The sequence below is a fragment of the Phyllobates terribilis genome, unplaced genomic scaffold (genome assembly GCF_046119375.1).
Source record: "Phyllobates terribilis strain yellow unplaced genomic scaffold, ASM4611937v1 Scaffold_8__6_contigs__length_399053987, whole genome shotgun sequence".
NCBI lineage: Eukaryota > Metazoa > Chordata > Amphibia > Anura > Dendrobatidae > Phyllobates > Phyllobates terribilis.
In genome coordinates, this window is record NW_027362768.1 from 158,618,174 (window position 1) to 158,646,069 (window position 27,896).

At 45.9% G+C, this 27,896-nt stretch overlaps 2 protein-coding genes across 2 annotated transcripts in view; one reads left to right on the forward strand and one right to left on the reverse strand.

The window, feature by feature from the left end:
* Nucleotide 1: 1 nt before the first annotated feature.
* Nucleotides 2–9,666, forward strand: TOE1 (target of EGR1, exonuclease). Its single transcript, XM_073642645.1, has 8 exons — nucleotides 2–82; nucleotides 1,254–1,370; nucleotides 2,924–2,964; nucleotides 3,183–3,279; nucleotides 4,021–4,179; nucleotides 4,280–4,539; nucleotides 4,935–5,106; nucleotides 8,070–9,666. The coding sequence occupies exons 1-8, from the start codon at nucleotides 80–82 to the stop codon at nucleotides 8,751–8,753; spliced, it is 1,533 nt and encodes a 510-aa protein (XP_073498746.1). The 5' UTR covers nucleotides 2–79; the 3' UTR covers nucleotides 8,754–9,666.
* Nucleotides 9,667–15,733: 6,067 nt separating this feature from the next.
* Nucleotides 15,734–27,896, reverse strand: part of TESK2 (testis associated actin remodelling kinase 2) — a 41,987-nt gene continuing 29,824 nt past the window's right edge. Inside the window, 7 exon segments of the mRNA XM_073643594.1 lie at nucleotides 15,734–17,748; nucleotides 17,751–18,634; nucleotides 20,192–20,333; nucleotides 20,431–20,517; nucleotides 21,412–21,495; nucleotides 22,550–22,634; nucleotides 26,880–26,962. Of these exon segments, the coding sequence (XP_073499695.1) occupies nucleotides 17,590–17,748; nucleotides 17,751–18,634; nucleotides 20,192–20,333; nucleotides 20,431–20,517; nucleotides 21,412–21,495; nucleotides 22,550–22,634; nucleotides 26,880–26,962 (1,524 nt within the window). The 3' untranslated portion in view covers nucleotides 15,734–17,589.

Consider the following 27,896-nt stretch of genomic DNA (forward strand, 5'->3'; position numbering starts at 1 on the left):
ACTACGTAATCTTACGTCATTAGCATGCGCCGGAAGTGATGCAGTGTTAGTCGGGAAGCTGAAGCTTTATGTGAGGTTTATGGTGGGTGTTTTCTTTCAGACATTGATAAATCTTTACGAGTATTTATATCTTGTGTAGAGACACGTGGAGCCGTGAGACGCTCTGCAGCCCCCGGCCTTACTACTCCTCCCCCTGCTGCAGCCCCCCGGCCTCACTACTCCTCCCCCTGCTGCAGCCCCCCGGCCTCACTATTCCTCCCCCTGCTGCAGCTCCCCGGCCTCACTATTCCTCCCCCTGCTGCAGCTCCCCGGCCTCACTATTCCTCCCCCTGCTGCAGCCCCCCGGTCTCACTATTCCTCCTCCTGCTGCAGCCCCCCCGGCCTCACTATTCCCCCCCCCTGCTGCAGCCCCCCGGCCTCACTATTCCTCCCCCTGCTGCAGTCCCCCGGCCTCACTATTCCTCCCCCTGCTGCAGCTCCCCGGCCTCACTATTCCTCCCCCTGCTGCAGCTCCCCGGCCTCACTATTCCTCCCCCTGCTGCAGCCCCCCGGTCTCACTATTCCTCCCCCTGCTGCAGCCCCCCCGGCCTCACTATTCCCCCCCCTGCTGCAGTCCCCCGGCCTCACTATTCCTCCCCCTGCTGCAGCTCCCCGGCCTCACTATTCCTCCCCCTGCTGCAGCTCCCCGGCCTCACTATTCCTCCCCCTGCTGCAGCCCCCCGGTCTCACTATTCCTCTCCCTGCTGCAGCCCCCCCGGCCTCACTATTTCCCCCCCCCCCCCCTGCTGCAGTCCCCCGGCCTCCCTACTCCTCCCCCTGCTGCAGCCCCCCCGGCCTCACTATTCCTCCCCCTGCTGCAGCCCCCCCGGCCTCACTATTCCTCCCCCTGCTGCAGTCCCCCGGCCTCACTATTCCTCCCCCTGCTGCAGTCCCCCGGCCTCACTATTCCTCCCCCTGCTGCAGCCCCCCCGGCCTCACTATTCCTCCCCCTGCTGCAGCCCCCCCGGCCTCACTATTCCTCCCCCTGCTGCAGCCCCCCCGGCCTCACTATTCCTCCCCCTGCTGCAGCCCCCCGGCCTCACTATTCCCCCTCCTGCTGCAGCCCCCCTGGCCTCACTGGTCCTCCCCCCTGCTGCAGCCGCTCCCCTGCTCCCCCCTGGCCTCACTGGTCCTCCCCCTGCTGCAGCCCCCCCTCCCTGGCCTCACTGGTCCTCCCCCTGTGCTCATTTGTAATGTTTTTCTGTATTTCTCAGGTGAAGATGATGACTCTGAAGATCCCGGTGATCGACGTTCACAATGATAACTTTGGCGAGCTCTGGCCGTCCATGTTACTGGCGTTGAAGACGTCTACATTTATCGCGGTGGACACTGTAAGTGACACGTCAGCCCACAGCACACTCCATCGTTTTAGTTATGGTGGTGAAATTAGGATGGTAACTGAGGATACAGTCGTCTGATTCGCCCCTGAATTCACAGAAAACGACTGATGAGCAGCTGACAGACACGTCTGGTGGTGACAGATTATCTCTTTGGAAAACTAAAGATTTGGGCATGTTGAATTTCAACAGCCTGATCCTTTCCCACATCGAGTCAGGATACACATTACATTACGGTCACATGACTGGAGAATCCTCACAGTGCACAGTGTGAGGATTCACAAGTCTGCAGTCACTTATGACTAAGTATGCGATATGCAAACTCCCGGCCACAATCCGACTAGATGGTTCTGTCTTGTTTAATACACCTGCATCAAGCGAAGCCGCTCTATATAGCCGGAGAGCAGCCAGGAGTATGTATATCACATTCGGTCACATGACCGGAGAATCCTCACAATGTGAGGATTCAGAAGTCTGCAGTCACGTTGAGTCTCTGCAGACTTGAGGTTTTAGACCGGTCAGCTGATCCCTCCATAGAGAGCAGGGTATAACTCCATGCCTCTCATCTGTCTTATCCAGTGGGACAGTCATTGATTGGGAGCTGCCTCGAGATGTCGGTGGTTTTGTCGTGACTTCAACTGTATCCATGTCCTACAATACAATGGTGGAACATGGAGTCGCCAGTCCTTGCTCTGCCATTCAGTCTGGGTAATTGCTGAATGCTATGCAGGGACCTCCTGTTATGTGACTCGACAGCAGAAGCGGCTCAGTGGCAGAGATACGGAGCTTGTGAGGGTGAATTTACTGGCAGGAGGATTATAGTGTGGTGTGTACAGCACATGGGAGCTGTGGGAGCATCGTACAGAGTGCAGTATCGTAGTGCATGGTGACACTAAGGGGCTTCACGAGAAGCAATATTTATGTGTAGGTTCATATGAAGAACTGCTTGCCATTAGGGGAATGGTTTAGCTTAAAAAAATGCTGCATTTCTTGTTCTTTCCTTTCTTTCAAAGTTGGGAGGCTTGATTACTGTATGAGCAGCTGAAGAACTTTAGGCTATGTGCACACGGCGCGTTTTTGATGCGGTAAATACACTCTGAATTGGCCCCAAAAACGCATTGCAAATTTTTTCCCAGCATTTCCTATGAGCTTTTACAAGCTCTGTGCACATGATCAGGATTTTTCTTTACAGAATTTCATGTGCGGAAAAAGAAGCAGCATGTCCATTCTTTGTGCGTTTTTGCCTGCGTTTTTCCTATACAATGATGGATTGGAAAAAACACATAGCAAATCCGCAGGCAAAAAAACGTGTATCAAAACCGCACAGAATTTCCGCAGCGTTTTTGCTGCCAAGAGGTGCACAACCTTGCAGAAATTTCTGCAAGCAAATCCTGAACATGTGCACATAACCTTAGAGCAGGACAAAATTTCATCTTTTGGAAGGAAATGATGACTAATGACAGCAAGCTGAGTTCCTGGAAAAAAAAAGAGAAATTAAAACAAAGTCTCCTGGTGTGTAACAATGTGTTTGTCTTCCTTTCTTGCAGGAACTGAGCGGCCTGGGATCCCGAAGAAGTTTACTGAACCAGTAAGTGATATTTACCCTGAGATAGCGGATGTTCTGTAAAATACAGAAAAATCTCCAGTAAATATCAGACTGCTCTGTATTGGATTGAAGGCATTTTCCTCTTTATAAAGCCTCCGAATTGTTGACATCTCCATGCAGGACAAGTCTGTGCGGATAAATAAACTTATATATGTGAAAGGCATGTCTGTTAAGTATAACTTGGTGTTGCTTTCTTGTAGGTGCGTTGAGGAGCGGTACAAAGCAATATGCCAGGCTGCACGGACACGATCCATACTGTCCCTGGGGATCGCCTGCTTCAAAACTCTCCCAGCAAAGGTAAATCCTCCCAGCAACACAGAGTATTATAGGAGAGTTGTGGGCAGATCTTGTGAGTGTTATATAGTGGAAGGAGCAGGGTGCCCAGCACAACAGAGAGTTTCAGGAGAGAAGTGTGCTGATCTGGTGGAAGTTTACAGACCGAGGGAAAACAAAAAAAAACAAACAAGAACAGGATCACCAGCAGCACAGAGTATTTTAGGCGAGAAGAGTGCTGATCTTATAAGTAACATCTTGAGATGAACAGGGTTCCCAGCGCTACAGAGAGTTTCAAGGGACAAGTGTGCTGACCTTGTGGGACGTCACATACTGAGGATTACGTAGGGGATTGAGCAGGATCCCCCAGCAACACAGAGTATTTTAGGAGAGCAGTGTGATGATGTTTTACCATTTCATACAAATGAGCACTGAAGATAATGAAATGTGCTGCAGTTTATATTTGGGGTCTGAATAAGATAAATAAATAATATATGAAATTGACTAATAATTTAGGGCTTGAGAGTCTACTGAGGGCAACGGTCCAGAGTTCACATTGAATTTGGGTCTTAATTCGTATTATATAAGAGCTTGAATGCCCAGCAGCACAGAGTATTTTTAAAGAGAAGTGTTTTGATCTCGTGAGCAGTCACCGACTGAAAGTCACTTAGTGGTGGAGGAAGCAGCGCAGAGGATTTCAGCTATTGTGTAGGATTGTGGTGCAGTTGTTGTTGTGCATGTTGACACCATTGCTGTACTATACAGGGGGAGGACACCTACCTGTCTCAGATCTACAATCTGACCCTGCTGTGTATGGAGGATTACACCATAGAACCTCAGTCCGTCCAGTTCCTGGTCCAGCACGGCTTTGACTTCAATAAGCAATATTCCCAGGGGATCCCTTACTACAAGGGCAACGACAGGGTAACACTTTATACCAGTGTACTTCTAGATTAGAATACTGACTGAAGGTAAATGCTCTCCAATCTATATAAACATTTTGCCTCGTTTTCTTTCTGTTCAGGATGACGATCGCCATCTCCAGAGCGTCCGCACTCTCTTCCTGGAGCTTCTCCGGGCCCGGAAGCCGCTCGTCCTGCACAACGGCCTCATAGACTTGGCTTTCCTTTATCAGTGCTTCTACGCTCATCTCCCCGACAAAATGATGAACTTTATCGCAGACCTGTCGGAAATGTTCCCAGCTGGAGTCTATGACACCAAATACGCCTCGGAGTTTGAGACTCGCTTCACGGCTTCATATCTGGAATACGCTTATAAAAAATGGTGAGTGCTGGGTAGATCCTGTAATCCAGAATCTGATAGTCAGGATGGTCTGTCTGATATTAGCGAATTCTTACAGTATAATCCATTTTTTTAGAGCACTTTTTAGAAGATGTATCTGGGTGTTTTCTGATTTATAGTAATATTTTATAAGTAGAATATAATGTCAGTTGCTCTATTTTCCAGATTCCTACTTGCTGTCAGTGAATTGAAACATTCATGAATAAATAAACTGTCCTGCTCACTGATATGAGGGTTTGTTACAGTGTATCAGTGCAGGTAAAAGCTGAAGTCCTGCTGTGTTTTAGTCAACAGAGGATCGTTTACACTGATACATTGTAACAAACCCGCAGCAGTGAGAGCAGGTCTCAGTCATTCATTGTTCATTTCTCTTCCAGTATACGTGAGAATGGCAGACTGATGGATGCCAGCAGCGGACACTTGGACGTAGAGTTCTGTCACTACCCGGCCGCCATGTCGGCGTATATAGATTACCGCGTGTGCTCCCTACCGGACCCAGTAGCTTCAGATTTTGGCACTGACGCTCCTCACATCTGTGAGAGGTTTTCCGTAAGTGCATTAATAGAAAGAAACTTAAAGGGTCATTCCAGCCTTCATAGATGGATATTGTCGGGTAATTCTTGTAAAAACAAGCTCTTTTGCAATTTACTGCTTACTAAGGGTTAGTGCCCACGATGCAGATTTGTTGCAGAACGTTTTTGCCTCTCTGGCAGAAAAAAACGCATGCAGATTTACATGCTTTTTTTTTTTTATGCTAGGGAGAATGTTTTTACATGTGTTTTTTTCAAGCGATTTTAAGCATCACTTGGAAAAGTGCTTGACAAGTTGGTCACACAATATAAATCCATGCAACCGGCATTTATTTATATTGTGTGACCAACTTAGATGCTTAAAATGCTGCATCTATAGTAAAAAAAAATAAAAAAATTAAAACGTTAATAAAAAAAAAAACCTGTATACTCACCTCTCCGGTCTCCTCCCGGCGGCGATCCTCTCTCCTCGGCGTCCCGTGGTGTACTGGCAGGACCTGCGGTGACGTCATTTAGTCAGCTAATGGTCACGCGACCATCACCTGACCGCTGACGTCCGCAGTCGTGTGACCATCAGCTGACTAAATGACGTCACCGCAGGTCCTGCCAGTACACCACGGGACGCCGAGGAGAGAGGATCGCCGCCGGGAGGAGACCGGAGAGGTGAATATACAGGGTTTTTTTTATGTATAACTTTTTTATTTCTTTTTTTCACCGCGTGGTAGCCGGGATGAAGAGGAGTTGTAGTCTCCTCTTCATCCAGGGTACTACACGCACCGCGATTACGCCACAAATTTGTGGCCATTGAATTTAATTGAAACACAGCAAATCCACATATACCTGCGGGTTTGCTGCGTTTCAATGTTCCTCGATGGCTGCGAATTTGCAGCGTAATCGCGGTAGAAATGGTCATGCTGCGTTTTGTAACGAAATGTGAATTCGGCGTGCAAATTAGCGCATCATGTGCACAGCACATCCGAATTCACATTGCTTTGCACGGCAGACGGTTTTACTAGCGTTTTCGCGGCCGTAGAAACTCTGCAAAAACGCTACAAGAACCCTACGTGGGCACATGGCCTTAGAGTAGCAGCTGTTCTTGAGTTATTAACACTTTTCTTTTGTTTTACATCTTGTTGTCTAGGAGACCGACCACCTTGTAAGCGCTGCTGTGAAGAATACAATAAAGAAGAGCTTGTGAGAACTGAGCAATTTCTACGGTCTAGCAGCAGTGGTCTGTCTCCAAGGCAACAAGCTGTAAACAAAAGAATTTTTATCGCAATAACAGCGGAAAATTTTAAAAACCAGTAAATTGCAAAATTGATTATATTTACAAGCACAACGCAACAATGATCACTTATGATTTTTGTCTTTTGTATATGCTTTATTGTCGGCTGTCATGGATTTAATTTATCAGTCATTTCAGGCTAGGAGCCAAAATGACTGGTGAAATCTGCCGGTATTGACTGGTTCGGCCGACAGTCTATTTTTATTTGTGTAGTTTACTCGCTTATTACTCTACATAAAACATTACTTATATTAATTCTTATTTAAAAAAAAACTAGAAAAACAGAAGATAAAATAGTAGAAATAATATAGTTGATTGCTGTACCCAGATTGGTGAAAAATACTGCTTGTGGGCACCCTACTCAATGTACACTCACCATAATAAGCCCTATATGTATAGATGCAATTGATAACCACTGGCTTATATAGATAACGGATCACATTACCAACATCAATGGTCAGATTACCTTATATAGGCCAAAAAATGCCTTATTGAAGGCCCTAGGTGAAGCAATAAAGGGGACCATAAATTGCCCATACATGCAGGGGTGTTACATAAAAGCTTATACTCATAGGCCTGAAGTGTCTCATTAGAGACAAGCTCATATTCAGTTTGCCATAAATATGAGCAATATCATGTCGGAGTTAATTTGCCTAATGTACACACTCACTCTCTTTCTCTATGGAACTCTTTAATTTACATATCAATGGAAGGTATTTACATATTATTCCCCAGAATTACTCATAAACAGAAGCAAAGTATTCCCATAGATGACATAGGCCAGTATCCCTTCTATCACCAGTGTAGTGTATTTGCTTATCACTATAGTTTATCAATTTGTGGAAATTAAAATAAACAAAACATTGAGATAAAGAAACAAACGATGCATTTCCCTGTTTAGATAATGATGGAGCACAAGATGCCACCTTTGCCAACACCCATCTGGGTCAGTGGGCTAATAGGCTGAAAATATCAAATAAGCCCACATTCACACGCTCAGTATTTGGTCAGTATTTTACATCAGTATTTGTAAGCCAAAACCAGGAGTGGGTGATAAATACAGAAGTGGTGACGTTTCTACTATACTTTCCCTATGATTGTTCCACTCCTGATTTTGGCTTCCAAATACTGCTGTAAAATACTGAACATGTGAACGTGGGCTAAAACCGGTACTGAGTAGTGGATAGATGATTGCATGGATCCTAAAGCAGATAAGGATTGTAGGAAAACTGTTATGAGAGAAGGAGGCGGCAGAGGGGCTGCAGCGATTTAGGGGAGACTGACTGACATAGAAAGCAACCAAATTGAAGTTGACAATTTAAACCCATTGGTTTGACATTATTCATCCTGTAAATCCATTTTGCTTCTTTTTGTAGGATCTTCCAGTCTCGACCACCTCTCCTCACTGATGGTGTAACTACTTCTAACACACTAAAATCAAAATCCCCCCCTTCCCCATGTTATCGTATGCATTGATAATGTCACCAATATGGTCCCCACTCACCTCCTAAGCGCTCGTTTGGTTTTGCCAATATAATCAGAGGGACAGATACATGTTTAATTAGTAAACTACTGCAGTACGACACTTAGCAAAGTGCATTTCTAGCCCTTCCTGTGGCCATCCTCTAATGTATGTGCATCTGCCACATCTGAAGATGCCTTTATCTTGTCTGATTTATTTATTTTTTTCCTCTAAGGCCTATGGCTGGTGTCCCAATGGGATAAAGTGCCCACAGTCCCACAATATCGACCTGATCATCGAGGAGGATGAGAAATGTAGAGAGGAAAAAAAGAGAAAACGACGGAAGAGAAAGAAAGTGACTGCAGTGGTGGCACCTGTGGAGATGGAAACTGAGCCCCCCAGTAAGAAAAGTCCAGGGGTCTCTCATAAAACTAGTGATACGGAACAGGGAGAGATGGGGGTATCAGAATCTACTGTGACTAATAATGTGGATGGTCAAATGGATGAAGACCAAGATGGTGCCAAGATCATCCCAGGGAGTGTGCCCTCAGACATGTGCCAACACCCAGGTGGTTCTGAGACCACCCAACCTCTGAGAGACAAGGCCACCCCATTATTGCAGGACTCTACCAACAACCATGGAGCCGTCACCAAGTTGACACCACCGCCATCATCTGAGTCAGGGACTCACAGAGCCGGGTTTGATGCTTTCATGACAGGTTACATCATGGCCTATGTGTGGATGCTGAAGAAGGAGAAGGGCTCAGACTCCTCAGCCTCCTGTTCCCTCCCAAACTGTCTAAATAAAATATATTTAAGTGGGAAAAATGTTCCCCTGCAGATCGTCAAGAGCGTCTTCTCCAAGTCATCCCGAGCTCACGTGCAGAAGATGAGGCTGATCTCAAGCGTCAGCTCCTGAGAAGGCTGGCACAACCTTGGGGGACGACACCGTGCCCCATGTAGAGGTGATCCGGCAGCACTTACTGGTAAACGCCTTTTTTTTTCTCGCTGAGGTTGGATCTACCTAGATCGACCATCAGAACTCCTAGGAGCTCATCATTCCACTTTATCAGGCTCCTGAATAGCAGACATGAGACGTAAAGGCGGTCTACTCATATCTGCAGTGCAGGAATCTGCAAAAGTTGATTTGTAATATAAATTGTTTAGATTTTGCAACACATTTCAGTTTTCTGGATAGAGAGTTCAGTGTAGAGGATTGAGGTTCTATTGTCTGTCACAGATATATCTGCAACGTATTATTATTTATAATACATATATAATTTTTTTCCCAGTTTTATTTTTTTTTTTAGATATAATGAAACTGGGAAATACAGTGTGTATGTATGTGTGTGTGTATATATAAATATAAATATATATATATATATATATATTGCACTTTCATACACAAACTTGATTATCCAAGGCTAGATCCCATGTCTAGTTATATATCTAGTATAGGTTGTTGAAGAAAGTGGATTTGCATATACAGACAACCCTCCATTCTTTACACCACAGGATGCAGAATAGAGACAAGGTGTATAATCAGGATTTTTTTTTTTTTTTTTTAATGTTCGTGTCCCTTGAAGTGATGTCTCTCAGCCTAAACTCACTTTCCTGATGGCCGGGCCTACACGGCACCTTTGACCATGACGCTAAAGATCGATGACTTTTTTAAAAAAAAAATAATTTGTTTTCTCCTGTGTTGACTTTAAGGTGAAAAGCTGCAAAGTGTCACCAAATGAGCATCTTTTCTCTATGATGGTAAAGTCTAAGGATTGTGGGTTGTTTTTTTTAAGTGGCTCGGACAATATGGCTGCCTGCAGCTCCGCTTCTCATTTGACGTTTCAAAGAGATTTGTAAATTCATTTATTTTATTTAAAAAAAATAAAATCTGTAAATAATAAAAAAGGTGAAATTATCGGGTTTCCTTTTTAGATTGCAGTATCGCAATGTTCCAGCACATCATAATGTATCTGTGATCATAACACGTGAGTCTCAAGGTCAACCTGCCAGATATCCCACAGCCGGTCATGTTGTAACCACATTTATTTACATTATCGTATATAAATGGAGCACTGCGATCACCAGATGTCCGTCGTATCCAAAGTTACCAATTATTACCAACCCTAGCCTAATACTTCTTGCATCCTGTCCACTAGTTTTACATTGATGCCCTATCAGTGTATGATCTACCTATTGAATGGTAGGTGGATGTGCAGTACACCATGGCAGCCACTACCACTTGACGGCGGAGCCCCGCAGGTGAGCACTTCCGGCCGGTGGCTGCTGCCAGCAGCAATGACAGCTGATTGGCGGGGGTGCCGCGTGCGGGACCCCAGCCAATCATACATTGATATCCTATCCTACGGATAGGATAGAGTTACAATTAGAACTTCTGCTATGGGGCTCCATTATTTCCATATAAGCCCCTGTCCGTGAGGAAATAACCAATGCTCCGGTCATGTGATCTGACTCTTAAGATCTGTTTATTAAGATGTACTTTGTTCCTGGTACAACACCTTTAAGATTGATTCAATATGAAAAATGTCATCATTAGATTTGATAAGGAAAAACTTCCTCAATTGTAGATATTTTTCTAAATATCGAGGTTGGCCGGTGACTTTGTCCGAGCTTAATTTTGTCCCTCTGTATTTTCATTCGAAATCCCTGATTTAAAGGGACCGGACTCTTTACAGTCGATCATTTATAAGAGGACACAAACTCTGGAGTGAATGTTGATCATAAATGCAATCTTGGTTACTCAAAATACAAAAAAAACTTAATTTTTTTTTATGAGATATTAAACACAGTACCATTTACATTGCATTGAAAAAAAATTCTCTACTTCTAACACTTTTCATTCACTGATGGCAAGCAGAGATTTTTAAAAAGACTGCAATGTTACCCATTTAACAAGTTGAGACAAAGTGCTTATAAAAACTAGAAACTCTGTAATTTACCCTATTAAAAAAAAAAAAAAATTACTTTCCTTTCTCAAGAATGGAGGAATTTTTAAGTTTATAGTTTACTGCTCGCTGCCTAGGTTACCAGCCACCTCTGCAGTCTATTAGAAGTGGTCTGTTTCCAAGGCAAGGAGTGCAGCGCTTACAAGCTCTTTGCTATACAACTTGCAGAAGCAACTCTGAAAGTGGATCCAGCCAATGTCTGTGCCCCTGTGACGCAGTTCAGATCAGGATTCTAGGAGGCTCCTTAAGAAGTTTAGTTAATCCTGAGGCAAAACACTTTTCCTGACAGTCCTGTTTACACCGGTGATGAACTTTTTACTGGATATAACAAAGTCCAGACCAGTTGTTCTCTAGGCCCATATATTGTAGAAGCCGCTTGATGAAAACATGACATATTCCCATTCACCTAGACATCTTAAAAATGATACATTTAACCCCTTTACCCCCGAGGGTGGTTTGCACGTTAATGACCAGGCCAATTTTTTCAATTCTGACCACTGTCACTTTATGATGTAATAACTCTAGAACGCTTCAATGGATTCCCCTGATTCTGAGATTGTTTTTTCGTGACATATTGTACTTCATGATTGTGGTAACATTTCTTCGATAGCACTTGCGTTTATTTGTGAAAAAATTGGAAATCTGGGAAAAATGTAGCAATTTTGCAATTTTCAAACTTTGAATTTTCATGCCCTTAAATCAGAGATATGACACACAAAATAGTTAATAAATAACATTTCCCACATGTCTACTTCACATCAGCACAATTTTGGAACATTTTTTTTTTTTAAGCTATAAGGGTTAAAAGTTGACCAGCGACTTCTCATTTTTCCAACAAAATTTACAAAACTATTTTTTTAGGGACCACATCACATTTGAAGTGACATTGAGGGGCCTTTATGATGGAAAATACCCAAAAGTGACACCATTCTAAAAACTGCACCCCTCAAGGTGCTCAAAACCACATTCAAGAACTTTATTAACCCTTCAGGTGCTGCACAAGAATTTTTGGAATGTGGAAGAAAACAATGAACATTTAATTTTTTTCACAAACATATTACTTTAGACCCAAATTTTTTTATTTTCGCAGGGGTAACAAGAAAAAATGAACTGCAAAATTTGTTGTGCAATTTCTCCTGAGCACGCAGATACCCCATATGTGGGGGAAAAACACTGTTTGGGTGCATGACAGGCCTTGGAAAGGAAGGAGAACTGTGTGACTTTCTGCATGGCTGGAATTGAGAGCGGACGCCATGTCGCGTTTGGAGAGCCCCGGATGTGCCTAAATATTGGAAACCCCCCACAAGTGACCCCATTTTGGAAACTACACCTCTCAAGGATATCATCAAGTGGTATAGTGAACATTTTGAACCCAGAGGTACGACACAGAATTTGATAACATTAGGTCATCATATTAAATAAGTTGTCATTACTCTTGAGCGCAAGTGCTCGCTGCTTGAGTTTGCATCAGGTACTCAGGTAAGCACCATGTATCACGGGTGCTCAAGTGACATGCTCGAGTCCCCGCCTGCATGTTTCACGGTTATTAGACATCCAAAAAAAACCATGGGGGGGATTGCTCATGTATGGCAGGCAGTCTCGTGTTTTTTTTTGGCTGTATAACAGCTGCGAAACATATGGGGGGAGACTCGAGCATGTCACTCGAGCACCCGCGATACTCGGTGCATACCCAAGCACCTGATGCAAACTTAAGTAGCGAGCACTTGCGCTCAACACTAGTCGCCATATAGTCTTTTTTTTTTCTTTTGAAAAAAAAAATCCCAACACAACCCTATTCTTATTCCGAGGGATCCATTCACTATAATGAGGCAGCAGAGTTACTCTGGACTCCGTCTGGCCTCTGTTAAGCGGTGTCCTTTTTTTCCCCAAGGTTCATAAAACTGTGGCCGACAACACTTTTATGCAGGCCTAATAAAACCGCTGACACCGTGGGATCACAGGCCAGACGGCATCCACAGTGCCTCCATCTGCCTCATCACTGGAAATCTTCTGCCGGGGTTTGTCTGAATCACGTATTTCAGAGATTTATACGGGAACCCCGGTATAAGCGCTCAGCGTAGAGTGCAGGATAAATGTGAGCAGAGCCTTACTGCGATCTTTGGGAGGCACAATGAACAAATCAGCAGCAGGTGAAGAATTGATTTGTTATTTTTTACGCCGTTCCTCGTGTGGTATAAGCGATTAAACGACTTTATTCTTCGGGTCGGTGCGATTACAGCGATACCTGATTCATATCGGGTTTTTATGTTTGGCTGCTGTCACACACTAAAAGACTTTTTTTTTTTGCAAAGACTAGTTTTTCCATATTTTGGCCGACAGTCATGTGACGACTTGTTTTTTGCGGGACAAGTTGACGTTTTTATTGGTGCCATTTTTGGACACGTGACATTTTTTGATCACTTTCTATTTCAATTTTTGGGAGGCAGAATAAACAAAAACAGCAATTCAGGAATAGGTTGTTTTTTTTTGCCGTTCCACGTGTGGTAAAATTGATAAGGCAGCGTTATTCTTCAGGTCAGTACGTTTACAGCGATACCACAATTATATTGTTTTTGCTTTTTTTTTTTTTTTTATGTTTTGGCGCTTTTACACAGTAAAAACTTTTAAAGAAATTTTTTTTTAAAAAAATCGCTTTATTCTGAGAGCTATAACTTTTTTATTTTTCGGCTGATGGAGCTGTATGGCGGCTTGTTTTTTGCAGGACAAGATGACGTTTTCAGCGGTACCATTTTTATTTACATTTTGATCGAGTTTTATTCCGCTTTTTGTAGTATGATAAAGCACCATTTTTTGCCTCGTTTTTTTTTTTTTTTTACTGTGTTCACTAAAGGGGTTAACTAGTGGAACAGTTTTTACTGCACACGATTTAACTAACTTGCTTGGGCCTGGTGACCTAGATGTCGTCATGATGACATCGGGTCACCATGACAAAGATTGGGACCCTGCGCTGACAGTGCGGGGTCTCCGATCCAAATTACCTGTCTTACCTCTGCCTGCTCCCGAAATGCTGCGATCGACTCAGATTGCAGCATTTCAGGGGTTAATGTGTTGGGAGCTCCAGCTGACACCCGGTGGCGATCGTACAGAGGCTGGTCGGGCGTGATTGTCGAGGCGTAATAATACGTACCTCGTCATTAAGGCCCAGGGCACAGGGACATATTATTACGCCTCACATTATAAAGGGGTTGTCTACCTTTCAGGACTATTTACTTTTTTTTTTTTTTTACTTTACATAAATGCTTGTAATTTGGGCTAAAAATATTTTTTGCAATTGGGTTCCATTAAATATTTTGCACCATTTGCTTTCAATAGCCTCCGTGTTGCAATGTCTATTGCTGGCTGCAGCATGAGTTAACTGAGTATCCAGCAGTGAGCTCGCTACGACCTCTGACGGGGAGGTTGCAATTCTTATCTGTTTTTGACTGCGCTCATCTCGGCTGATTTATGACCACAAACCATATCTAGGTTGAATGTTTTGAGAAACCAAATGCCTGTAAAAGCCAAACAGGGCAAAATTTGTAATGAAACCCAATTACAAAAATATTTTTTTAGCCTCAAATACATGCATTTAGGTAAAAACAAAAAAAAAAAAGCAAAGTCCCCAACAGTGGAACTCGCCATCCATTGAAAGGTACAGCGCAATTTTCAGCGCTGTAAATGACGCTGCACAGACTCGCACAGGACTGCTACAGACGGTTTAATCTGAAAGATAAATGAGAAAATTACATCTACAAAACAAATAAAACGTCAATGGATTAATTTCTTTTCCTCTTTGGTTCCTCGTTACAGACATCATATATACAGAGAGCACTGACGGGCAGAACCACAGCGTATAAATTACACATGGAGGAAACCTCGCCTCCGGCGGCGGCAGTGTCATGAGCGCGAACATAAGACTTTAATAAAAACACCTTCATAAATAGAAACAGAAACCGGAGCAGGGAAAACGATTGCATAGAAATGTATCGACGGCAAAATATCATCTTAAGTGCAAAAATAAAACAAACAAAAAAATCAGGATTCAAGTGTCTATAAAATCATCTTGTGGGAGAATCTCCTCCGCGCAGGACGTCCCCACCAGACGCCAGTCCATAATATAGCTTATGCCAAAAGTCGTCTGCCGCAATGGCAAGGAAGAGTCAGTCTAAAGCAGTGAGCTCCAGAGGCTGCAGGCTGTCAGGGCATGCTGGGAGTTGTAGTTTTTCAACAGCTGCAGGTCTTTATAGTGTTCAATGAGGCAAAAATAATAATCTGTAATTTTCTAAGGTTCAAAAGAGAAAATGTACAAAAATCTCTTTACAATTGATCATTCAAGTTTATTTTTTTTTTACCACTTTCTCAATCGGACTGTGCTCTGTCCGATGATAGAAAACAGGGAGGCGATCGGGGGAATGGATTTATGATTGGGGGTTCAGCAACGCGAATAATCAGCTACGGATCCATTATAATGTACAGATGGGACAACGGGGGGGGGGGGGGGGGGATATATAAACACTATATATAGGATAAATCTCCATAGACAGCAGAGTCACTGCATACATACATTACTGATCCTGAGTTACATCCTGTATTATACCCCAGAGCTGCACTCACTATGTACATACATTACTGATCCTGAGTTATATCCTGTATTATACCCCAGAGCTGCACTCACTATTCTGCTGGTAGTGTCATTGTGTACATACAGTACTTATCCTTTATTATACTCCGGAGCTGCACTCACTATTCGGCTGGTGTAGTTACTGTGTACATACATTAGTTATCTTGCATTATACTCCAGAGCTGCACTCACTATTCTGCTGGTAGTGTCATTGTGTATATACAGTACTTATCCTGTATTATACCTCAGAGCTGCACTCACTATTTTGCTGGTAGAGTCACTGAGTACATACAAGATGTAACTCAGGATCAGTAATGTATTATACTCCAGAGCTGCACTCACAATTCGGCTGGTGTAGTTACTGGGTACATACATTAGTTATCTTGCATTATACTCCAGAGCTGCATTTACAGTGTTGTGGAAGAAGTCACAGTACATAGAACACATACAGAGCAGCCTAATGTATGTATACTGCACCAGCAGAACAGCGAGTACAGCTCTGAAGTATAATGCAGGATATAACACAGAAGTCATGCATTGCATCTACACATGGACGCAGCTTGTTTTAGAGATTCATACTATATTTAACATGGGGATCCAGCAGTGACATGGGAGGAAGAGGAAGAAAAAAAAAAAAAAGGTTTCTTTAATAAGATAACACTCCTGTGATTACTAACGTTTACAGCTTGTATGGTAAAATCTGGTGATCAATCCTCTTTAAAACAGATCTTAGATCTGATGATATTGATGAATTTATTTTCAAAACCTGTTCTGACATGGATTTTCAGTTTCCTTGCCCAACATTAAAATGATAAATTTTTGGGCGTTCGGCTTTAGCTAAAGCCTTAAAAGGCTAATTTTTAGATCAATGATTCTAAAACCATTCTGATGTGGGTTTTCATAGTAAGTACACCAGTATCATAAGGTCTGATATCCATCTAGTAATATATGAAGCTTATATGGAGAAATCTGGTGACAGATCAGTAAGGCCGGGTTCACACCAGAGTATCTGACAGTCTGTATACCGTCCTCAAAGCCTCGACTGACCAAAGGTCTCCCGGCCCCAGGTTACGGCCTCATAGACACACAAGAGGCTGTAAGTTGGGGTCAGGAGACCCGCGGTCAGTCCAGGCAATCAGGAGAATCCGCCTGACCTAACGTCCTGTGCAGATGATTGTACCCCCGGATCAGGCAGTACAACAAAAGCCAAACTTCCTCTAATTAAATATTTCCTTTTTTTTTTTTTTTCAGATAATGGCATGGTGAGCGCTAAGCGGCCATGTTTGGGTTTTGCATTATATGCATTTTAGGGGGTGATTTAAAGGAACAGTAACACTGAATTCTAGAAGAAAACCCATTGTCCCCATGGAATAAACAGAGTCAGACACTTCTGGTAGAAGATGCAGTCTATAGTTATTATATATCAAACTCATTGCTGTGTGATAGATATATCGGCCAGGAGGGGGCGCTACTGTGCTTTCTTGTACCGCTGGTAAGGTCTGGAACTGCTAGCAACAAAAATGTCCCTGCCCAATACTATAGCAGAACGATCGTTTTACTCAACAAAAACTAAAATATTTTTTATATCTGAGGTGTTGTGAGTGCAGTCCACCACTAGAGGGCAGCCTCAACACTACAATCAATCAAAAAACCTGGAAACTCTACAGTCACAGCGGCTGCAGACAATATACTGACCTCCATCTACGGAGAAGAAAACTATTAACAGCAACCCAGGAACCTGACCTGGAGCTAAAAGTTACATTAAAACTTGCATGTGCCCCCAGGATGGCCCACAGGTGTGCAGGGACGGGGCATGTTGCACATTCCACGTGAGTAATCGCGTAGTGCCGGATGATCTGATGCCTCACAAAGGTATAAAAGCTATCGCAGTGGCACTGAGTGGGTTAAGGCGTCATCGATTGACCATAAGCTACCTCAACAAGTTGTCCTCATAGACCATGACTGGTGAAGGGGTTAATACAGGGTTACTCCAGGTCGCATGCCACTAAACGAGGTGAAATTGCGTGTGAAACGCGCCGTAACATGGATGCTCTTTTGCATGATCAACTGTTTTTTTTATTTTTTCATTGCTCCCCTCTCCCGGCAGACACTTTCCTATGTGAATTATTAGGACACCGGAGCGGCGCTTACAGCGTGACCCGTGGTGATCAGCGATCCGCGGCCGAGCCCAGACAATATGGACAGGTCTGATCACTGACGGGATAATCCGGCTGCTCAGGAATCTCCCATCCTAGGATCTGAGGTCGTGTAAACCCTACACATATCACATTTTCACCACTCCCTGGCGGATCCGGCAGCCAGACACAGAGTCACACAGGCAGTCCCTGCTCTCTGTATTGTCCACTGGCAGTGAGGACAGCCCTCCAAAACACGCCGGGGGGCTGCAGCTCAGCTGGTTGTCGTTCAGTTCGTCCTCTATTTCCATGGCCTCGGAGCTGGAGTTGAAGCCCTGTGAGAGCTCGTCCTCCGGGGGGCTGTTGGTGGGGGGCTGGGAACACTGAGCAGGTTTCCTATTGCTGACCAGCAGCCGGTTACAGTACTCCACCTGGCCCTCCCGGCTTCCTTCCATCACTCCTATCCCATCGGTACAGTCCATTTCCTCGGTCTGTACGCTGTCGGGGAACGCGAACCGCAGTTTATAGGGTGGGATTTCTGCTACACCGTATTTGACATTACAGAGGAGCTTGGCCCTCACCTCGTTGCTGAGCTGTGCGGGGTCACACCTCCCCACGGTGGAGGAGAGAGCCGGCGGAGGGGAGCAGTCTTTTTTTACAAGCTCAGGAGAGACGGGCAGAGACCTGCAGCGCCTCTTGGGTATGTAGCAATAGTCCACAGTGTCCTGGCTGTATGGCTGCCGCACCAGCCCTGGTGTCTGACTCCCATCCATTTTGGGGGAGTGCAGGTCGAAGACGTGGGAAATGACAGACTTGCTTGGCATGTCGAAGAATTTAATTTTCCCTCCCTTTAAGTCCTCCCTGGCATTGAAAGGGTTAACCTTGCGCAGCAGCCCCTTGCTGGGGGTGTAGAATGGGTCCTGTACATTTATCTTTCGCTGAGGTTTCCGGGCAAAAACATCAGACTGACTCCGGGAGAGAGTGATGTTCCTCCGGGGACGTGGCGACTTCTGTGGGATTTTGTCGTTTTGCGGGATTGTGATGAGACGCTTCACCCCTTGACCTTTCTCATTGGAAGCTGGAGAGCGAAGAAAACAAAGTTCTGAACCTCAGTGCCACATTCACCATCAGCAAACACAACAAAGAAAGTAAAATCTGGTAAGATGCACTCAAGTCGCCACGGCGAAGGGGGGTGAGAGCGCAAAGCAGAGCTATAACGGGAAAGGAGGGGGGTGGGGGGAGAGCGCCGAACCGGGACGGCCCGGGGAGAAGCGTTGAGCCGCACGATGGCCGGGGGGGGGCAGCGCCGAGCCGCGATGGCCGGGGGGAGGCAGCGCCGAGCCGCGATGGCCGGGGGGAGGCAGCGCCGAGCCGCGATGGCCGGGGGGGGGGGGGCAGCGCCGAGCCGCGATGGCCGGGGGGGGGGGGGCAGCGCCGAGCCGCGATGGCCGGGGGGGGGGGGGGGGGGCAGCGCCGAGCCGCGATGGCCGGGGGGGAGGCAGCGCCGAGCCGCGATGGCCGGGGGGGAGGCAGCGCCGAGCCGCGATGGCCGGGGGGGAGGCAGCGTCGAGCCGCGATGGCCGGGGGGGAGGCAGCGCCGAGCCGCGATGGCCGGGGGGGAGGCAGCGCCGAGCCGCGATGGCCGGGGGGGAGGCAGCGCCGAGCCGCGATGGCCGGGGGGGAGGCAGCGCCGAGCCGCGATGGCCGGGGGGGAGGCAGCGCCGAGCCGCGATGGCCGGGGGGGAGGCAGCGCCGAGCCGCGATGGCCGGGGGGGAGGCAGCGCCGAGCCGCGATGGCCGGGGGGGAGGCAGCGCCGAGCCGCGATGGCCGGGGGGGAGGCAGCGCCGAGCCGCGATGGCCGGGGGGGAGGCAGCGCCGAGCCGCGATGGCCGGGGGGGAGGCAGCGCCGAGCCGCGATGGCCGGGGGGGAGGCAGCGCCGAGCCGCGATGGCCGGGGGGGAGGCAGCGCCGAGCCGCGATGGCCGGGGGGGAGGCAGCGCCGAGCCGCGATGGCCGGGGGGGAGGCAGCGCCGAGCCGCGATGGCCGGGGGGGAGGCAGCGCCGAGCCGCGATGGCCGGGGGGTGGGGGGGGGGGGAGGGCAGCGCCGAGCCGTGATGGCTGGGGGGTGGTTAGAGTGTCAAGGTTTCTATAAGCTCCGTTGTATTCTCAGACTTAGTCCACAGCCCCACTATCAGTATTTGGTCAGTATTTTTTCTCAGGAGTGGGAGCCAAAACCAGGTGAGGAACAATCAGAGAAAAGGTATAATAGAAACAAGTTACCAATTCTGCATTTATCACCCACTCCTGGTTTTGGCTCCCACTCCTGAGAAAAAATACTGACCAAATACTGATAGTGCGGCCGTGGCCTTAGTATTTTAATTCCTGGCCATCTATAAGAGCTCTCCAAGCTATGGGCCGAGCAGCATGGGGCTCAGTAGATGTGTAGCACTCCATCAATCTGTCAGGACTGCAGAGAGATTTCTACAACAGCAATGTCTGCATGTGAACAAACATCTCGCCATTCACTGGCAGCCAGCAGAGATCTTACAAATGTGAAGTAATTGACAAAGTAGCAGCACTTCTCACTATACAGGAGCTGCATGATGAGGACCAGTAGATAGGAGAACTCTTACCCTTAGTGAGAGGTTTAGTCTCGTTGATCTCGGGGTTGTTGGACCGTCGCTCATTTTCGGCCTCTTCTTTTCTTAAACGAAGTGATATTTCCTCCAACTGCTTCACAATGTCCGTGAAGGAAGGACGGAGCTTTGGATCCATCTGCCAAAAAGTCAAAAAAACAAAAGATCAGGAACTTTGGCAGGACATAATGTTGGCGCTGCTCAGTGGTGGTCCGGCTGTTATGTGGGGCACTCACGTTGCAGCAGTTGAAGGTCAGCTGGAGGAAGTCCTGGGGGCAGTCACCCACCATGTGCTGGAAACCATCATAGTCCAAACCGAAGTTCTAAACACGAGAAAGAAACAGGACGGGTTCACCTGGTGTCATGGGATCTCACAGCACATGAACGCAACATCACCGGCCCCACCAGGACCCAGTGAGTCAGGGCCAATAATGACAAATCCTCTTCTGTACTCTACATCCTGGTCTATCAGGGTCCGACTTTACCTGGTGTGTTAGGTCATTGCACTGTGGTCAGTTCTCTAATACACGTCTATTACTTCCATTGCTTCCGGTACATGCAGGAAGAACGTGGGCAATAGTAAGCCGTTTTCGGAGAACTTGCATTATGTGGAAGGGTGGAGGAGAGAATATGGCTGTGAACAGCATGTGGGGTGAATCAGGGAAAACAACATCTCTATATTAGCTTGGCAGTCACCGTTACCAGTCCGTGTGAAAACAAGTTGTCACAACCCAGATCTCTGCTTCCATTAGTTCTTCTTGTGCCCTGTAGATGGCACTCTTGTATAAGTCATTACACTGACACTTTCCCTATAGTTCAGTATATAAACGCTGTCCCTTTAATGCTGCAGGTATTTATTGCCATCTCTTCAGTCTTTGCACTGGTGATAATTCCTGAACGTCCCTATTGATCAGTATTTTGTTACCATGGATATAATGATAACGATTCTGAACATGCGTCACATTTATTGGGCGGCTATAAAAACAAATAGTCACGCTGTGAACCCGACTCTATGCTGCCATTTCCTGATGACGCTCCCTCTTAGATTTCGGGGTGATGGAGGCTGGTGAGCGGCAGGCACTGATACACTGGGGGTTACGGATCAGGACAATTTTACAGATCTGTTCTGGGCACAAACTACAAACATCCGGTGTGATGAGACGGTAGACATGTAACCAGTGCGGTAATACACTCCGCGGATCATGTGGATGTGTTACCTCTGTGCGGGGCAGGTAATCCGGGTCCGCCTGTATCCGGGCGATGATCTCGCACAGGATGATACCATAGGAGAAGACATCGGCCTGGCAGAAAGAGGGGAAATTAAGTTACAGTAACTTTCAAAATATCATATAAGACCGACTGTTATTAATCAGTCTATCGGTTTTTAATCGGTGGGGGTCAGAATACTGAGACCCCAACTAATCACTAGAAGAAATGAACTGAAGTGCTCAGCCAAACTAAAGAAAGTCTAAGCCTTGTCACAGAGCGGCGTTTGCGTCTGTCCCTTCATTTTAGAGAACGGTGGGATTCTCAGCACCCGGACCCCCGTAGATCAAAGCCTGTGACATTTCTCAACAACAGGTGAAAGTGTGACAATGACAAGAAAAAACAACAACTTAATAATGAAGCAAGAAGTGACTTCTCATGTGGGAGAAAAGGCAAGAAAGAGAATAGTATGGTTTGTGCCAATGTCTCAGTCTCTCTGTTCGGCACCCCGCAGCGGTGTTAGTGTGATGTGACCGGGGAAGGCGGCTTCTTCTGATCACTGCTATTGATCTGGGATCTGAGGAATCTCGGAGCCGATATGGGGCGTGCAGCGGGCGATATTTGCAGAGTGCAGTCGCTCCTCTTTGTACAAGTCAGGAGATAAGAAGCTGGTTAATCTTCTACCGACAGTGATGGGGCGTCCGGCGCAGGTTTATACTCCCCCGGAGGAATTCCACGTATTTCTCTGACAGCGCGGAGGAATATTGACACTTTGGAGCAATCCCGGTTACCATGGCGACTTCTGTGTACGTTTCCACCGGTTGCACCTTCCATGTAGGTGAGAGGTAGGTAGCCGCCTTGTCCGGGTGACCTGGAAACTGGGCGGGTGAGGGTGACCCTATAAATTCAAGAGAATCTGTCCTCGCCCATCAGCTTACAACTACGTGTGACATTCTAGCTATTCAGAACTTCACTGATGCATTAAAGCAAACCCTCAGCTGTGAGAAATATTAGATTTACCCTCTGGGCGCTCCTTACACTGACATTTTTGGTGCATCTAAAGAACATTATTTTGTAGCATCGTCCTCACAGATCAATGACCTGATGACCACGCAGATCTATGGCCACAGCACACTGCGACTCACTCACCTTTTCATTGTACGGCTCATCACGTAGAACCTCCGGGGCCATCCAATATGGAGACCCCACAACCGCCAGCTTCTCACTACCCCCGCTACAAGGAAAACAGAAATAAAGGGGTTAACAGTGAACGGCTCAGCTGCTCTGTATTCAGAAGAATGACAATGCCGAATATACGGCAATATCAGGTACCCCCAACACTGAGAGTGACCCTGTCCTAATGTGGGCGGAAGTGACTATGCACATAGCAGCCCACAGGATAGCCACTACTGCGCTCCACAGCTGCACTTACTACTCTGCTATTTGTTATCAGAAACAGTCAGCAAGATTGTGGTCCGCTGATAATACAGGTGGGCAGTTATGTTTTTTGACAAGTTCTTCAAAAACACTGAAAAAGCAGTAAATGCTGGGAGAGTTCAGCTCTAGAGCTGCAGAATAGTGAGTGCAGCTCTGGAGTATAATACATGATATAACTCAGGATCAGTAATGTAATGTATGTACACAGTGACTCCACCAGCAGAATAGTGAGTGCAGCTCTGGAGGATAATACAGGATGTAACTCAGGATCTGTACAGGATAAGAAACGTAATGTATGTACACAGTGACTGCACCAGCAGAATAGTGAGTGCAGCTCTGGAGTATAATACAGGATGTAACTCAGGATCAGTAATGTAATGTCTGTACACAGTGACTGCACCAGCAGAATAGTGAGTGCAGCTCTGAAGTATAATACAGGATGTAACTCAGGATCAGTACAGGATCAGTAATGTAATGTATGTACACAGTGACTGCACCAGCAGACTAGTGAGTGCAGCTCTGGAGTATAATACAGGATGTAACTCAGGATCTGTACAGGATAAGTAACGTAATGTATGTACACAATGACGGCACCAGCAGAATAGTGAGTGCAGCTCTGGAGTATAATACAGGATGTAACTCAGGATCAGTACAGGATAGGTAATGTAATGTATGTACACGGTGACTGCACCATCAGAATAGTGAGTGCAGCTCTGGAGTATAATACTGGATGTAACTCAGGATCAGTACAGGATAAGTAATGTAATGTATGTACACAGTGACTGCACCAGCAGAATAGTGAGTGCAGCTCTGGAGTATAATACAGGAGGTAACTCAGGATCAGTACAGGATCAGTAATGTAATGTATGTACACAGTGACTGCACCAGCAGAATAGTGAGTGCAGCTCTGGAGTATAATACAGGATGTTACTCAGGATCAGTGTAGGATCAGTAATGTAATGTACAGTACAGACCAAAAGTTTGGACACACCTTCTCATTTAAAGAAATTTCTGTATTTTCATAACTATGAAAATTGTACATTCACACTAAAGGCATCAAAACTATGAATTAACACATGTGAAATTATATACTTAACAAAAAAGTGTGAAACAACTGAAAATATGTCTTATATTCTAGGTTCTTCAAAGTAGCCACCTTTTGCTTTGATGACTGCTTTGCACACTCTTGACATTCTCTTGATGAGCTTCAAGAGGTAGTCACCGGAAATGGTTTTCACTTCACAGTTGTGCCCTCTCAGGTTTAATAAGTGGGATTTCTTGCCTTAAAAATGGGGTTGGGACCATCAGTTGTGTTGTGCAGAAGTCAGCTGATAGTCCTACTGAATAGACTGTTAGAATTTGTATTATGGCAATAAAAAAGCAAAGTAAAGAAAAACGAGTGGCCATCATTACTTTAAGAAATGAAGGTCAGTCAGTCCGAAAAATTGGGAAAACTTTGAAAGTGTCCCCAAGTGCAGTTGCAAAAACCATCAAGCGCTGCAAAGAAACTGGCTCACATGAGGACCGCCCCAGGAAAGGAAGACCAAGAGTCACCTCTGCTTCTGAGGATAAGTTTATCCGAGTCACCAGCCTCAGAAATCGCAGGTTAACAGCAGCTCAGATTAGAGACCAGGTCATTGCCACACAGAGTTCTAGCAGCAGACACATCTCTGCAACAACTGTTAAGAGGAGACTTTGTGCAGCAGGCCTTCATGGTAAAATAACTGCTAGGAAATCACTGCTAAGGACTGGCAACAAGCAGAAGAGACTTGTTTGGGCTAAAGAACACAAGGAATGGACATTAGACCAGTGGATATCTGTGCTTTGGTCTGATGAGTCCAAATTTGAGATCTTTGGTTCCAACCACCGTGTCTTTGTGCGACGCAGAAAAGGTGAACGGATGGACTCTACATGCCTGGTTCCCACCGTGAAGCATGGAGGAGGAGGTGTGATGGTGTGGGGGTGCTTTGCTGGTGACACTGTTGGGGATTTATTCAAAATTGAAGGCATACTGAACCAGCATGGCTACCACAGCATCTTGCAGCGGCATGCTATTCCATCTGGTTTGCGTTTAGTTGGACCATCATTTATATTTCAACAGTACAATGATCCCAAACACACCTCCAGGCTGTGTAAGGGCTATTTGACCAAGAAGGAGAGTGATGGGGTGCTACACCAGATGACCTGGCCTCCACAGTCACCAGACCTGAACCCAATCGAGATGGTTTGGGGTGAGCTGGACCGCAGAGTGAAGGCAAAAGGGCCAACAAGTGCTAAGCATCTCTGGGAACTCCTTCAAGATTGTTGGAAGATCATTTCCGGTGACTACCTCTTGAAGCTCATCAAGAGAATGCCAAGAGTGTGCAAAGCAGTCATCAAAGCAAAAGGTGGCTACTTTGAAGAACCTAGGATATAAGACATATTTTCAGTTGTTTCACACTTTTTTGTTAAGTATATAATTCCACATGGGTTAATTCATAGTTTTGATGCCTTCAGTGTGAATGTACAATTTTCATAGTCATGAAAATATTTAAATGAGAAGGTGTGTCCAAACTTTTGGTCTGTACTGTATGTACACAGTGACGGCACCAGCAGAATAGTGAGTGCAGCTCTGGAGTATAATAGAATTATAGGCTCAGCACAAGATCAGTAATGCACATACATGTAGACATACATTGGACAGCGAGTTTCTGTGCAGCGAGGCCGGACTTCATGTCTTTTGCGGACTAACGTCTACTATAAACTCCGGATATCTCCAGTTATGTTACTCAATCAACCACAGCTTCCTGCCAACCACACTCTGTCAATTAAAACTAATAACACTGCATTATAAGAGACATTACCCCTGAAGTCTATCTACTCTCCCATTTACTTTGCAAGTGAATAATCTATTGCTCCCAGTTATCAGCCATTACAGTGATGTTTTGCCGTCATGGTCAGATGTTCCACAGTTGTCAGTTTTGTGCATTGGTGCAGTTCAGCGATTGGATTCCTGGACACTCTTTGGGGGGCTATCACTGTACGGAGGATCACTGGGAGTCTCCTATCAGCTGGGAGATCTCCTCCTTCAGAACGGGTCTCCATACACTGCAGCCCCCTATTATTATTGCTCTCATACAGATGGAACAAACGTTATTGATCCTCCAGCTGCCAGGACGAGTTTTGCAGGTAGGATCCCCGGCCACCATGTCTGGACCTGATGTGGTGATATATACTGGCTGGCGACAGACTATGCGGCTCATCATCAATACGTTTAATGAGGTGCAACCCTACTGCCTCGCTATTCCCAGCCCCGAATAAAGAAATTCTATAAAACCTCTGCACATTTAGAAAGCATTTCACTTTCCTGCTTCTGCTGCTCCACTTTAAGTAAAGGTCGCTTATGGAGCATAACCTAAAACTGCGATATAAACCAGTGCAACATCCAAGTATTCGTGGAAGCATTAATTTTTTTATTTTTGGATGAGATTGAAGGAGACTGAAGTTTATAAAAAAAAAAAAAAACCACTGAGGTCCAACGATACCGGAAAATACCTTGGAAACTGCACAGCTATATGTCGCACTGATTGATATAGTAATCCAGCCATAGACACAGCGCTAAACGCTGATAATCCGCCAGTACACGACAATCAGCGGAGATTAGACCTCTAATCCTAAAACGACAATGAATGATGGGAACTTGGTAACTGGTTAAGGGATGTTGTTTTTATATCATATTTACACACCCAGAGCTGCATTCATAATTCTGCTAGCTGATCTGCTGAAACTCTGCCTCTAATGATGTAAAAAAGAAACCAGCGGAGCAGTGACTGTAGCTGTGGATGTGACTAGAGCTTGAAGTCTATGAGGTTATGTAATGTAACATTATATGGAGATTTATAGTAAGTGGCTCAAGTGTAGGGCGTCCGCGTCAGCCCAGAAGTCATGTGAGCGGAGGAACGCTCTGCTGCGTTAATCCTCCTCCATTCAGGACCTTGTTATTACAGTAATTGCTTGGTTTATAGATAGAGGGGGCAGGTTCATCCGGGCACGGCGCATTTACCTGTAATCTGGAATTTTTTCCGCCAGACCGAAATCGGCCACCACGGCCGAGTAAGCGCCCTCGTCGCTCTTGATGAGACAGTTCTGTAAAGAGATAGATGGAGAGAATCGTGAAATACACGGCGGACTCGCTGCCTGACCACCATGGGGTTAACGAGGCCGGAGCTGCGGCTTAACATTAAACTAATGCAATGAGCACAATCCCTGAAAAGAAGCTGAGGCTGCAAAACCCATGGATCCGCCCTGGACGCGAGCACAAGACGGAGCTGCCACTTAGGTTTATGCCACTGACCTCCCACTACCCCGGGGGTCCCCTTAATGCACAGACAACAGCAAGAAATCCAGGGTCTTTTGGGGGCACTGAGCGGGGCCCGGGTCCTGGATTGTACTTCTCATACACTGTGTGCTTTATAAAGAGTGCAGTTTCCTGTCAGTGAATAAAACTAATCATTTTTTACATTTAAAAGCTGTACAGAGCCAGTCCTGCTCACACTGCTGATGAGCTTGTTACATTGTGTTCGTGCTGACACCAGTAGGGAGCGCTATGGAGCTGAGTAACTCTGTATACGTCGGGTTCCCCCTAGTGGTGGCTGCAGGGAGCCACAATCTTAGCATATATGGCTTTGTTCTCACTTTTGTCCGCGTCTGAATTGCATCCAGCGCTTCTTTACGTGCCGTATAAGTCAGTAGGGAGCAGTGATCCCTGTCGTATGCCCCACAGCCCGCAAACAAAGCCTGACTCATTCATGAATGGCCAGGTTGAGGGTAGGCAGGGGAGATGTATGATAAATACAGATCCATCCCCAGATCTCTTACACCGTCACTCATTTTATACGGAAACCTCCTGCTCATCCTGAGCCTCCTGATTCAGAATTAAAATTGCAGTCCAGTCTGACAATGAGACAGAGCAGCTGGAGAGAGGGGGAAACCCAGCAGATATTCTGGGCGAGCGCTACAAATTCCAGGGTCTGAGGGAAGCAGAAAGCATCGTATAATGCAGGATATTAGTGGTGGGTTC